The sequence below is a fragment of the Cannabis sativa genome, chromosome 8, assembly GCF_029168945.1.
Source record: "Cannabis sativa cultivar Pink pepper isolate KNU-18-1 chromosome 8, ASM2916894v1, whole genome shotgun sequence".
Classification (NCBI taxonomy): domain Eukaryota; kingdom Viridiplantae; phylum Streptophyta; class Magnoliopsida; order Rosales; family Cannabaceae; genus Cannabis; species Cannabis sativa.
The window spans coordinates 30,918,688-30,933,336 of NC_083608.1; the positions used below are offsets into that span (position 1 = coordinate 30,918,688).

Here is a 14,649-nt window from a genome sequence, read left to right on the forward strand (position 1 = left end):
AAAGAAAAAAAAAATTAGACCCAATGTTGATCACTTAAAACTGATATTAAAAGTTGAGAGGGAATACATTTCCTTTGAAACAAGCTTCTTCCAGCGGCCACCGCACAGGGACAGCACCCACCCTTCCACCTGCACCGGCCTTAGCCACCCACTCTCGGAGACAGGGAAGGCAACCATTCTCTATCGTCTCTTAGTCTCACAGCAGCTGCAGCAACCCTCTCTCGGCCTCTCTCTTTCACAGTCACAGAAACTCCTTCGACTCCTGCCCTCTCTCTTGGTAACGCTGACCTGCAACTTTTAATCTCGGTATATATCTTTGTGTAATTGTGTGTATGTACATATATATATATATTTCCTGAGTTGTTGGTATTCATTAAATTCAATGAGATGATTGTCCTCAAGTGTCGAATCACTGCTTAATTTTAAAATATTGTGTTGATTATTGTTAAAATATTTGTGTTTCTTTGACTGTGTAATGCCAAATTAGTTGTTGTGTTCATTGGGGCTATATAGCTGATGTAGCTATGGTGTTTGGGTAAATGATTGATAGAGAAAAGGAAAGCTAATGTTATTGTTTCGGCAACTGCTCTGTACATAGGGGAAGAAGACTGAATGTGAATGTGTAATTTTGATTTGGATCAAGAACTATATGCAATATTTGTTGTTCATCTTTTTTTTTTTTTCCGTTTTAGTTTTACGATATATCTGGGTTGTTGCTATTTTTCCATGATCATGTTATTATGATTTTTGATAAATTGCCTGAAAGAATTCCTCTCTACATTTATCTCTGTATCGTGGAAGACCCTAATTGGAGTCAAACTGTTATTTTAGGACTGAAATGGACAACTATCGCCCAGAAAAAGTACTGAAATACGAGGAATTTGTCGACCACCGCTTGAAACCAGATCTCGTTCGTGCTATAGCTGAACGGTAGGTAATAGCGACATTTCGTAGACTCTTATCATAGCTTTTCTTGTTCAGGTTATCAGCTGTAAAACCAATGATTATTCCTGAATACCTGTTTTTTTACAATGTTCTTAGAAGGGAATCTATGTTGCATCATTATAGAAGATTGATAAGCTGTAAATGCATTAGCTTGAATTTCTTATGCTTGGGTTATGTGATATTATGCTTAATCAGAACTGCATCAATTCCTATTATTTTATGAGGAAGTTCTAAGGTTGATCAAGGGATATGATGCTTAAATAAGTTGTTCAATAGCCTGAGATGCCTGTGGATAATGCTTGTTAGTTTCTTGCTTGTTGGAGGTAAAATTTGACACTTTTTCACTGCCTTCAATCTTCTTCTTTTGCAGGGATAAGGTGTTTGAGCAACAAAAAGTTTTGTATCCTTTTCAATTTCTTTCTTTTGGAAACTTCTACAATATATGGCTAATTTATCTTTATTTCCGTATAACTAGCTCTACCATTTTAATTCATGAACAACTTGACTTGAATGAATCTAAGCTCAGATTTACGGAAGAATATAGAAACAATGGAGGAAAATAGTGTAACCAGTCTTAGGACACAGGTTAATCTTGGCTCTGAAGTATACATGCAAGCTGATGTGTAAGTCTTCTGTATTAGTGTCTTTGTGCTGATGCTTCCTGTGGACTGGCACTGCAATATGTGAAAACGATTCATACTTGCATCTTGAATGTTTTCTTAGTACATTGATGTTTATTTGTTTATTTTCATGGTTATGTGGTGAAAAATTAACTACTACCATAAAGTACTTACTTTTGCTCAGTAAGCGTTCATATGCAATATGGGTTACCATTCAGAACCTGAAGAAAATGTAGTATAACATTAGATTCATTGGTCAATATGTACATTTTGAAAAATAAGGAAAGCTCTCAGCTTTTAGATTTACCTTTTTCACCTGGTAGTATTAGTGGTGCTTTACACACTGTATTTACTGACAATATTGGGTCCTGGGGGATACTTTTTCTGCTTGCTTACAGGCCAGACACTACACGCATATTTGTAGATATTGGGCTAGGATTTCATGCAGAGTTCACGTGGTCCGAAGCCTTAAATTATATAACTTTAAGGGAGGAAAGATTATCCAAGTGAGTATTTTTTCTCTGATTATTATTATTTCTTAATTAAATTACACATCTAACATGACTATTGGGTGTTTTTACATATAATGGTGGATGCAACTTGGATGGGATGCTTTACTAACAATTCTCACCAAGCTTCTCTTTACTTCTTTTGGGTAAGTTCAGTATACTGATCCCCTATTACACATTTACAGGCAAGTTGAAGAGTATACTCACCTTATTGCATCAATTAAAGCCCAGATAAAATTGGTAAGTTCATTTGCAAATTGTAATCATAAATTGTGGGCTCTTTTTCTTCTATATAGGCTCAAGAATCTGAGCATTGCTTAAAACTTTCTTCTTACTCCTTCCATTCATCCATGGCTGCTTCCTTTCTTACCTTTTTTCTAATACACGCCTATAACATTATTCATTGTTTCTTTGTACAATTGTAAATATTTTGTTTGGATTTGTATAAAATTTTGGTTCAGTTAAATGAGTAAATTATTTTTCTACTTCAGGTATGCGAAGGGATAAGGGAGTTGCTCCAACTTCCAGCAGAGAAACCTTTACCCCAGCGTATCTTCTAACGTGTTATAATTTGCACACAAAATGCCTCTTTCATCGTTTCAAACTGTAGTTTTAAATGACAATCGAGTATGAGAGGATATGAATCATTTTATGATGAGAAGTTTTTGATGAATTTCGGACCAATCGTATATTACACTTGAGGCTCTGGAGAAAGCCTGAAGTCCACTTAGTCCAGCATTACTAATAGTGTAATTTATTGTTTACTAGTTAAAGAGTTCTTCTGTCAATCATCTATAGCAGGATGATGGTATATCAAATTAAGAAAGTTCACAGTTAACCCAATTCAAGCAGGACTTAAGAATTAATCCCAAATGATGTATCTTTAAAAAAATTTAGTAAAATGTCCGCTAACAAATTATACTATATCATTATATATACTGCATGTAGCACAGTATTGATAGACCGTAACACAAAAAAAGTTAATATATCATAGTAATTAATTTATATGCCAAAAAAAAAATTAACATAATTAAATTAGTATATACAGCACGTATCAAAAAAATTACTCCAAAACTATTTTTCTCATTTTTCCAATTCTTTCAATTTTAATATTTTATTAAAGCATAAATTTACAAATTGATGTTCTACTATCATTCAATAATTTTTCTATAAAAAAAAAGCATAAATTTACAAATTGATATTTTATTATTATTTTAATAATTTTTCTATAAAAATATAAAATATTTAAAAAAAATTAGAAAATAAAAAATAAATTCCATAACAAGTATTGAAACTTAAATCAAATATAATTATGTTACGAAAAATATGAACATGTTATCAAGTAGTACTCACATATGTGAGGTCGATCCCACAGGAAATTGAACTAAATACTACTAAATTAGACTTATATTTCGATTTGGCAAACTAATAATTTTGATAGCAATAAAATTAAGAAATGCAATAACATTTAGCAATAAAAGTATTTAATCAAAGATGACAAATTAGGGAAAAAAATCCTATTGATTTAATTACCCAATTATTAATGCTAATTAGTATTCTCTTTCTAAATGTGAATGATAGATTATAAAGATTAACCTAACTCTTTTCAGATCTTTTAGGTCTTAAATCATATGTTATCTTATCACCTCTAAATTAGCTTAACATATAATCAACATTACGTAATAATCTCAATGTCACTAAGGCTATGCAAACACTTTCGTTTTACAACAAACCTAGTTTATCCAATTTTTAACATTCTCAATTTTTACTTTTTAGATTTTGAATTGAGATCTTAAAGCATGCAAAATGTGATTAATCTTAAACATGTAATTAAACACAAATATGGATAAATTCACACTCAAGAAAGGAGAAATAGCAATTATCATTAACTTAGGCAATAATGTCAACCAACATTCATCATCTCCCTAAATAGGAGTTTAGATCATAAAATCCATGATAACATCCATAATCAAATTTAAAACAGAAATTAATATAAAAATCAAGAGTTAAAGAAAGAACTAGTTGGTAATTGTGCTCCGGGTCGCTATACAATTGCTTCCTCTGCCTCCTTCTTTCACTTTTCGAGTCCTATTTTTGACTATTTTGTTCTAAAACAAGAGCCCATTAAATAGAAATTAGGGTTGCTACCTATGAATGGCGAAAGTCCAAAATTGTCCAAAATTCCCATGTTTAGCCCATAGTCGCGACTACATAAAGCCTAGTCCCGACCATAGGCAAAAACCAAAAATCGTGCTTTCTTCCTACACCTCGCAGTTGCGACCATAGTCGCGACCATGAAAAAGGGTCGCGATTACTGAATCATTTTTGTTAGCTTCAGTAGATTTTTCTCCAGTTTGCCCCGTCTTTTCAACAATTGATAGAATTTGAACTCTAATGCCTCGGGGATCCGAAATAAAGGAAATCAAGTGTAAAACTATTTTAAAAGATAACATTGACAGAGAAAATAACTATAAAATTGATCCAGAACTTAAGCTAAAAATAGCCTAACAAATCAATCGTAAATTTCGTTTACATACATAAAATATCAATCAAAATATATACCTTAACGTTTTTGGCTCTTTTTTTAAAAAAATTAACATATAATAATAATAATAATAATAATAATAATAATAATAATAATAATAATAATAATAATAATAATAATAATAATAATAATAATAATAATAATAATAATAATAGAATCAGTTGTACGCGATACTTAAAATAATATTTTAATTGCTTTTTACCACGTTTAAATTTTTTATTAAAAAATATTAATTAATTTTTAACAAAAGCCTACTTTATGTCTTTTTTTTTGAAATAATAACTTTAATGTTAAGGATCACATAATTATAACTAAAGAACATTGTTATTGGGTATCAATGGTGCACAACACCTTTAATAGGTGACACCTTACGATTGGTTAGCGATATTCCCTAAATCTTATTATTTTTTTTAAGTTATATGAGACCTGCTACTTTATTAAACTAATAGTGGTATGATACCAAGGAGGGTTGCCTTTTAGCATTTCTCATAATTAACACATCTTTCTTCAGAAAAACTGAGTGCCTTCTCTCCCTAAACCTAGCTGCCACTTTAAGCCTTCTTCTTCACCATTAAAATTCGAAACCCTTGAGTGATAGAGTAGTGCCCACACACATCAAGTGGTACCTCAATCATAGTGTGGAAGATCGTGAAGAATCCAATTTCAACAAGAAGGACATTCAGGCTCAGATCATAATAATACTCTGCGACAAAAAGGATACAAGGGTTAGAGATCTGAGTGGAAGGAGACATTATATTCCGCTGCAACTACTGTAAGGTTTCTCATACTTTATATGTGTTTATTTATAATCGTTTTAGAAGTTCATATTTAGGATGTTAAACAACATACTTGTGAGTAAATCTAAGATCCTGGTAAAATAATTCCAACACCATGCCACTGGGTGGAGGACCCGTTTTTCCTTCGTGTCACCCCACCAAAAATCCCGTAAGGTTCTGTCAATCATGTTAGTCGTGGCACTTGGAAGGACATCTGATGAACCGACATAGTTAGCTAACGTAGAACCAACCGATTTGATGAGACACGCTCTGCCTGCACTAGATAAGAGCTTAGCCTTCCAGCGTTGCACCCGATTTAACACTTTGTCAACCACTGGTTTTGTTAGGTTTTATGCCCTAAATAAAACTCCATTTCAATGTAATCTATTTTATTCAACATCAATAAAGAAACAGAAGTATTTTTCATTCATTTGTGTATGTTTTGGTTCACTTTATCAATTGCTTGTCTATTTGATTTATAAATTCATCTTAAACCCTTTTCACATACTTGATCCTGTTTATTGTGTTGTCATCACATTGGAAAGTAAACATGACTATGTGAATAAAGTTTCCTAGATTTATCAGACACAGAGTTTTACTGATATGATAATCTACAACAAGAGTTTACTTGTATAGTAGAACCTCTATCCAAGAATACACTTGGGACCAAGAAAATAATATTCTAATTGAGAGGTTATAACTAAATAGAGTTACACTTGAAAAAAAAAAAAATCAAAATATCAAAAAATATCAATGTAACGAAATTACCAATAAACAATTCTTAATACTATATTATATTAGAATTATTTTCGAGTACATATAATATTTATACATGTACTATAATTTGAAATAAAATTATTAATTTTACATAAATAAATTTATAAAATATATGTATATATTTTTTTAAGATGTAATTATTCCTATATAGAGGTCTATTTTATTAATACGGGACTTAAAAAATGTATAACTAATTACAATATAGAGGTTATTCTTATTTATAACTGGCCCAAATTGGGACTTTATTTTTTTTATAACAAATTTAGAGGTTATTCTTGAATAGAGTATTCTTAAATAGAGGTTCTACTGTATTTGGAGAAATGCTATGTTCTTTCTAGAACATTGGTTAAAGTAAAGCTCAGGTTGGATGCATGGAGTATGCATCGGAAGGGACCGATATTGAACTTTAACTTAGATTTAATTAAACTTACCTTAAAATCTATTCAAGTCAATATCGCCAAGTTGATCCTAGATCGAATGTTCTTAATCCTGTTATGATTAGGCTCAATCTTGAAAGGCTATTCGTGTTCTTTGATTTGTTAGTTAAGCCTACTTTTAGGTCAGGGTGATACATACATTTTGGGAACACGGTAGTGCAATTGAGTGAGAGCGCTAGCATAAACATGGAATCTATAGCTTCTATGTGGCGAATAGTAAGCAAAGGATGATCTCCTTCGAGCTTGACCAAACGAACATAAATGGTGGAGTACTCATTTCACATAAGCTGAAATATAATTTATACGGGGTCAAGTGTTTTAAGGATAAAATACATAGTAGGGTGTTACGGTAATCTAATCCCTTTACAGTGTAGATCATTCATATAGAGGATCATTGATCAAATTAGGATTATAACAATGGATAACTAATGATGCGTCTATATGGTGGAACATATAGAGCATTCTATATACTGAGAGTGCAATTCTAAGTTCTATGCGTGGATTCAACGAAGAATTAATAAGTTAGTGAATTTTAGTGCTAAATTCTTGATCTACTTATTGGAAGCTCGGTTATATAGACCCATGGTCCCCGCACTAGTTGAGATAATATTGTTTGTAAGACTCATGTAATTGGTTTTGATTAATCAATTATAATTAACAAATTAGACTATGTCTATTTGTGAAATTTTCACTAAGTAAGGGCGAAATTGTAAAGAAAGAGTTAATAGGGGCATATTTGTTAATTATGATACTTTGTATGGTTCAATTAATAAATATGATAAATGACAATATTATTTAATAATTATTTATAGTTATTAAATAGTTAGAATTGGCATTTAAATGGTTGAATTAGAAAATTGGCATTTTTGAGAAAATCAGATACAAAAGTGTTAAAATTGCAAAATTGCAAAAAGCAAGGCCCAAATCCACCAATCCATGGCCGGCCACTTTTGTAGGCATTTTAAATTGATATTTTCATTATTTTAATGTCAAATAATTCAAACCAAACCCTAGTGGAATGCTATAAATAGATAGTGAAGGCTTCAGGAAAATTAACACTCCTGAATCAGAAAAATCTGAGCCTTCTCTCTCTACCTTGGCCGCCACCCTCTCTCTCTCTTCTTCCTTAAAATTTTGAAATTACCTTAGTGATTAGAGTAGTGCCCACACACAGCAAGCAATACCTCAATCATAGTGAGGAAGATCGTGAAGAAAGATCATCAGCAAAGGAGTTTCAGCATCAAGGATTCAGAGAAAGAGATCTAGGTTCAGATCTTGATAATACTCTGCGACAGAAAGGATACAAGGGTTAGAGATCTGAACGGAATGAGTCATTGAATTCCGCTGCACCCAATGTAAGGTTTCTTAAACTTTATACGTGTTTATTTCATCGTTTTAGAAAGTTCATATTTAGGATGTTAATAAACATACTTGTGAGTAGATCTAAGATCCTGGTAAAATAATTTCCAATAGGTTTGTAATCTTCTGTGCGTTTGGTTGATCTGAACAGGGGTAGCCCAAGGTACATCGCCTTCGAATGCATTTTGCTCATCCCCAAAAATTGTGAAATACTTTGATCCTTCCCTCTTTGCACACCCTTGGAGAAATATACGGAAGATTTCATACGGTTGATATATTTCCCTGACCATTGGCAATAGGTGTCAAGACTCTCCTGAAATGCTTTAGCTTCTTTCATTGTTGCTTGCCCAAATAGGATGATGTCATCTGCGAACATTAAGTGGTTGACCGTGACCCTGTTTCTACCAACTTTAAACCCTTTAATGAGGCCTTTTTTTTCATTCTCCAGGAGGATTCTAGAGAGCGTTTCCGCCACCAGTATGAATAGAGTCAGAGATAGGGGGTCCCCTTGCCTAAGACCCCTTTCTGGCACAAACTTCCCCGCCACCGCCCCATTAAGAAGGAGTTTTATTTGTTGTACAAAAATACAAGCACGAATCCATTTTGTAAAAGTATGACTGAAGCCGAGTTGGTTAAGAACTGCCAACATGAACTCCCAAGACATCTTTTCATACGCCTTATCCATATCTAATTTGATTAGCATGTATCTCCTCTTTCCTTTCTTTATAGACAAGGAATGGACAATTTCTTGAGCTATCATTGTGTTCTCGGCTATGCATCTTCCTTTGACAAACGCTGCTTGGTTTGGGGATATGATTTTCGAAATTATACTCCTAAGCCTTGTCGCAATGATCTTGGATTTTACCTTGTAAGCCACATTACAAAGGGCTATGGGCCTGTAATCCTTCGTCAAGGCCGGATTGTCCTTCTTTGGCACTAGAACAAAGGACGTATCATTTATGTAATTGGGCAGTTCTAACTTTGAGAAAAAATGGATAACCATTTCCACCAAATCAGCATTGACGGTGTCCCAATGGTGGACATAGAAGCTTGGCGGAAAACCATCTGGTCTAGGAGCCTTGTCCTTCCCCATTTCATCTATCGCTGCCTTGACTTCGGCTATATCAGGTATAGCGTTAAGAAATAAATTATCATTATCATCTATCTGTTTAGGGAATACCTCTTGAAGCATAGGTTGTGGACTATTTTGTTGATCCTTGTATAATTCCTTGTAGCTCTCCAAAAAATAGTTGGCAATATCAATGGGGTCTCGAATCCAATCACCCTCCACAGAGCTTTTGATACATTGAATATAATTCTTCCTTCTTTTGACAATCGTTGATGCCATAAAGAATTTCGAGCATTTACCTCCCTCTTGAAGCCATTGGATTCTTGACTTTTGTTTCCAGTGAATTTCTTCTCTTAGTAGTGCTTCATTAAGTTGCTTTTTCGCCTTCATGATACCCAGATGATCATCCGGGTGGTTGGTTTCCACTTGTTCCAGGGCTTAAGTGGCTTCTGCAACTTGAAGGCTCAGTTTCTTAAATTGTGTTTTGTTCCACCAACTCAGTTTCCTGCATGTTTGCTTCACCTTTCTATGGAAATTGGTCATCGAATTTTGATGTAGTCTTTTAGCCCACGCTTCTCTCACCACCCAGAAGCAGCGTTGGTCTCTTGCCCACATGTTTTCGTATTTAAATAGGCGACCCTTGCAGTTAACTCCAACAGCAGTGTCAAGCAAGATCGGCCTATGATCCGATACCGTGGCAGATAGATGATTAACCACTGCACTAGGGAACAAAATACGCCAATCGGTAGTGGCTAAGCTACGGTCCAATCGAGCCTCTTTTATAAGCCTCCCCTGTTGGGATTGAATATTACTTTTTGTCCAAGTGAAAGGAGGGTCGTGGTACCCCAGGTCCACCACTCCTACACAGCTTACCATTCTGCGGAGATCGAAAGCGTAACGAGAATAACTGCCTTTTTTTTTGAGTAGTTGCGGTATTCCGAGTCACACAGAGTGCCATTCAAGTCTCCTAGGATCAGCGTTGGAATTTGAGAGGCAGTAATCGTTTCCCCTATGCTTAGCCAATGATCTTCCTCATCTCTTCCATGAGGGGGGCCATACATTCCTTGAAAATGCCATTTGACACCTTGGGGGTCTGAGGTTATGTCCCCTTCAATGACAAATTTGTTTGCATTAGTGATGTTGCATAGAACCCATTTCATCCAACAAAGCCCGATTCCCCCAGAGAGCCCTACGGGCGAGACGTAGTGATTATTTTCGAATTTCAAACGCTTACTAACTGCTTGAAATCTGGTTGCGGTTATGCGGGCTTCTAATAAAAGAAGCATCTCGGGTTGGTATTGACGAACAAGTGCCGCCAATTGCCGAACTGTCGTGGGGTTCCCGAGTCCACAACAGTTCCAGGCCAAAATCTTCATGGAGACTGTAGAGACTTTTGAGGGCAAGTCTCCATAGCCCCAAAGCAAAAATCCATTCCATCAAGCCCCTGTTGGGATTGTTGACCACTTGGTTTTCCATCTAGGATTTCTGTGATTCTACATCCTTTGTTAACTATAGAGTCTTTTTCTATAACAACAAAGTGATTATCCAGGTTCACTTTAAGATCGAAGGAGTTTCCTTCCCGCAGGCTTGTGATCACGGTTCCTACGCTTTTCTTTGACTTAGCAGTATTCGTCCATTTGAAGGTTCTGGGAGTCGTGGAAAGTCCTTTGTGATCCTTTGGCGGTCGACCCCTCCGTTTCGGGGTGTGACTCTCTTCCTGTTCTGGTATACTCTGCCTCTTCGGTCTGCCCCTACGCCTAGTAGGCCTTTCTTCAGGGCTACTTCCAGTGGAGAATATCGCTGGATTAAGAGACATGAGAGGGCTATCCTTTGCCGTACCACCCTTCGTTGTTTGCTTACTTTGATCCTCAGTGGGTGAAGAGGCCACACTTGAAGCATAACTTTGGTAGTTTTTCATACTTGTACTATATCTATAGATCTTTTAGTTTCTGCCTTTTGAGAAAGAAACCCGCGAAAATAGGTTTATTGAGATCAATGGTGGCCCTAAATCGCAGGGTACTCATTCCAACAACATCTTCTACGCCCTGCGGCAGGTCAAAAACTGGGGAGGCCTTTGTTGCAAGTTCTTTCACATTAGATAGATTCTAATAGAATGGGGGAATGCTCTCCACATTGACCTAGATAGGGGTTTTATCAATCGGACTTCCGCCGGAGTTAGCCAAGCTGGCCACGGCATAATAACCAGAAGAGCCCCACAAACAAACCATGGGCGTCTAGCCAGCTCATTCATGGCATCATTTCTGTTTGCAAATGTCAACTGTAGAAGCCAACCCTCAAGCTCCTTCCACTTCCATCCCTTGATTTCATTCCATGATAATTTAAGAGAGCCTTGAATGGCTCCTTTTCCAAGCATATACCTGCTGAATATCTCCCCAAGTAGAACTTTGTTTTCTTCCTGTGGCTCGTCAACTTCCCCCGGATTGAGGGAGAAAGTAATGTCATCTTGATTGATTTGAACAACGTCTTCAAACACTTCACAAAGGTTTGAAGGGTCCATAATAGTGGCAACTGTTTGAGTGTGTTAGCTGTAGTATAAGAGGGATTGTGCATAGGTTATGTCAATCCTCTATGAGCTTCCTTAAAGCATGGCTCCCTGAGAGCAATTCACCCTAAATATATTGGAGTAGTTAACTTAATTCCCAATATAGCACCCAAATCAAGCCCCTTCTCCTTAGAGATATCTCCACCAACACAATTCCAATTTACTTTTTAGTTCCTAAACTTTTTAAATACTACATATTTTGTTTGAACAGATTTAAAAAAAAATTTGTCCGAAGGTTTAGTAGTATTATTAAATCTTAAGTACTCTTTGATGAAATTATTAAGTTAATATCTAAACATTTTAAAAAGGGTATTTTATAATTTTATATACATTATTTTTATTAATTACAAAATATGTGCAAAAAACTTATTACTATTTTATCATACATTTTTATATATAATTAAAAACTTTTTTTCAATTTTTTTTTTATAATATATATGTTAATAATTATTGATTATTATATATATGGTAATATTGTCTATGTTTATTTTTATGTTTACAATTATAATAAATATACTAATAATATAAAATATTTTATATATGTGTTTATTTTATTTTTTATTAATTAAACATACTAATTTAATAAACAAAATAATAATATTCATATAGGTTTATTATATCACTCTATGAGTGTTATATTTATTTTTTAGTAATTTTTTAGAAAATAAGTAGTAAATATATATAAAAAAATTATTTATCTTTATTTTTTCTTTGTTTATTGTGTCATGTTTATTTTTTCTAATTAAATAATTTTTGGAGTTTATAAAGTTATGTTTGTTTATTTATTTTTTGATGTAAAAAATTATACTTCGATAGAAAATTAGTTCACTAACTCATTAGAAAATAATCAATATATAGAAACAATAAAAAGAAAATATACTTATTTTAGTGTAGTATTTTTATCTTTACAATTATAATAAACATACTAATAATATAAAATACTTTATATATATGGGTCCACTCATAATAGGTATTACCTATGAATGGGTAAAATTAGAAAATTTTGAGTTTTTATGCTTAATTTTTCTATCTAACTAAAAAAATCTCTCATTTTTATATCATATGGGTTGAGATTGTTCCATCGCTAAAACAAAATAATAATAAAAAAAATTAGCAAAAAAAATAAGAAAAGAATAAGTTGAGTTTGACTTAAATATTTTTGTATGAACATATTTTTTGATATAGTGTAAAAAGAGATATTTTTTGATATTTTTTTTAATTAAGTAGTTAAATTAAGCATAGAAATTCAAATTTGTGATTTCATTATTCGTTATTAGATCAAAATTCGATAATTTGATATTTTTAAAATTAATATTTATAGTTAAATTTGTTTAGTAACCATTCATGGGTAATACCCATTAAGAAGTGTTCCATATATATATGTTTATTTTTTTTTTTATTTATTAAACATACTAATTTAATAAACAAAATATTAATATTCACATATGTTTATTATATCACTTTATGTGTCATGTTTATTTTTAGTAATTTTAAGTATTGATTTATATTTATATACATTAATGTTTATAATTTTGATATTGTATTTTATTAAAAAAAAATTATTAAAGTATAATAATTCATACTAAAATAGATAATAAACATTTATTTTTTAATAAAATAAATATTTAACTTTATTTTTATAAAACTATTTAATTAATTTTACGAAAATATTTATTTTGAGTTTTAATAAACATATATTTTTTTATTTAATGATTATAATATTTAATTTCATGTAATAAGTTTTTAAAATATTTTTTTTTCACCTTTTTTATAATTATGTTATTTTGTTGTAAAAAAAAAAAAAAACCTTTTAAAAACTAATAATCGTGTATACCTACCAACAGGGCCGGCCCTGAATGAAAGTGGGCCATAGGAGAAAAAAAAAATTTTGGCCCTTATGTTAGAAAAAATGTGGTATTTTTCAAAATCGGTAAAAAAAATGTATAATTTTAAAAGAAGAAAAAAAAATTTTGGGCCCCTAGGCTGAGTGGGCCCTAGGCACAGGCCTAGCCCGCCTATGCCCAGGGCCGGGCCTGCCTACCAATTCATTTGAAAAAACAATTTTTTTTTTTTTTAACAAAAAAGAAAAAGATAGTACCAATCAAACCTGAATTACGGTAAAATCAATCAATCAGTCAATCCAGTATTACAATATTGATTTGAAAGTTCAACTAAATAATGAAATATTATTTATGTTAACATAGATCTTCTAGTCTATGTTTCCTTTTCTATCAATCCAAAAGACACAACTAAAAACAAATTTTAACATTTCAACTTGAAACACTCTCGGGAAAAGCGACAATATAAGAAAAATCAAATAATGTAATTGTTGTTATTACTTGATCATGTAAGTGTGTTGTGTTGGTAGGGCATCTGGAATCTTTAGTTTGAAAATTTAAATAGAGATGTCGTTCAGCACTTCATTTTCTTAACTGAAAAGAAATAGAAGAAGATAAGACAGCAGTAGATAGATAGATATCAACTATGATAAATTTCACAACACAGTTGTACAGGTGGAATCTTTCACAACTGTTCCTAATTAACAATATCTAACACTGATCTCATCTGACCCTTGAGGCTTGCTCATTCATTTGTGTCCTTTACATTATTGTCACACCGTTAGCTTGGCAGTAAACAATTCCATCCGTCCGATCAAAACGTAGGCTCGAAATACTAACAAACACTACTCTGGTTATTTGATTGATAGACCACTCTAATATATATAAATAATAGTTTAATACACGTCATTGTTTGTAAGATTACGACATGTCGTTCATAGATATGGGTCTTTTTCGAGACATGACAAATCTTCTAAATGCGCTCTTTAAGATAGCTCATTTCTCAATTGAACAAAAATTTTATTTTTTGAATTCATATCTCATAATAGCTATACAATTACATACTTATAATGATTCACACTTTTTATAAATTACTATTAAATCCGTATACTATTTCATAGTCTAACAGTCGTTTATGTGAGCTTGTGTGTTGAGTTGGTAATGGTGAGGTGAATGTAGAATAAGAGAGAAAGCAGGATGAGGAAGTAGTT

At 32.8% G+C, this 14,649-nt stretch overlaps 1 protein-coding gene across 3 annotated transcripts; it reads left to right on the plus strand.

Moving 5' to 3' along the window:
- LOC115698689 (uncharacterized) lies at positions 1-2,917 on the plus strand. Of its 3 annotated transcripts, none has more exons than XM_030625827.2 (7): positions 1-277; positions 832-930; positions 1,316-1,345; positions 1,467-1,568; positions 1,964-2,071; positions 2,260-2,314; positions 2,566-2,917. In XM_030625827.2, the coding sequence occupies exons 2-7, from the start codon at positions 839-841 to the stop codon at positions 2,632-2,634; spliced, it is 456 nt and encodes a 151-aa protein (XP_030481687.2). In that variant the 5' UTR covers positions 1-277; positions 832-838; the 3' UTR covers positions 2,635-2,917. The 3 variants fall into 3 exon arrangements, with proteins under 3 accessions (XP_030481687.2, XP_060958754.1, XP_030481688.2); XM_030625828.2 differs by having other exon boundaries at positions 10-306; XM_061102771.1 differs by lacking the exon at positions 2,566-2,917 and having other exon boundaries at positions 7-277; positions 2,231-2,317.
- The last annotated feature ends 11,732 nt before the right edge of the window (positions 2,918-14,649 follow it).

Coding starts and splice junctions, on each gene's coding strand:
- LOC115698689 (XM_030625827.2), top strand. CDS start 839: ATGGACAACTATCGCCCAGAAAAAGTACTGAAATACGAGGAATTTGTC. Junction 931..1,315: donor GTTCGTGCTATAGCTGAACG/GTAGGTAATAGC, acceptor CTTCTTTTGCAG/GGATAAGGTGTTTGAGCAAC. Junction 1,346..1,466: donor TTTGAGCAACAAAAAGTTTT/GTATCCTTTTCA, acceptor AATGAATCTAAG/CTCAGATTTACGGAAGAATA.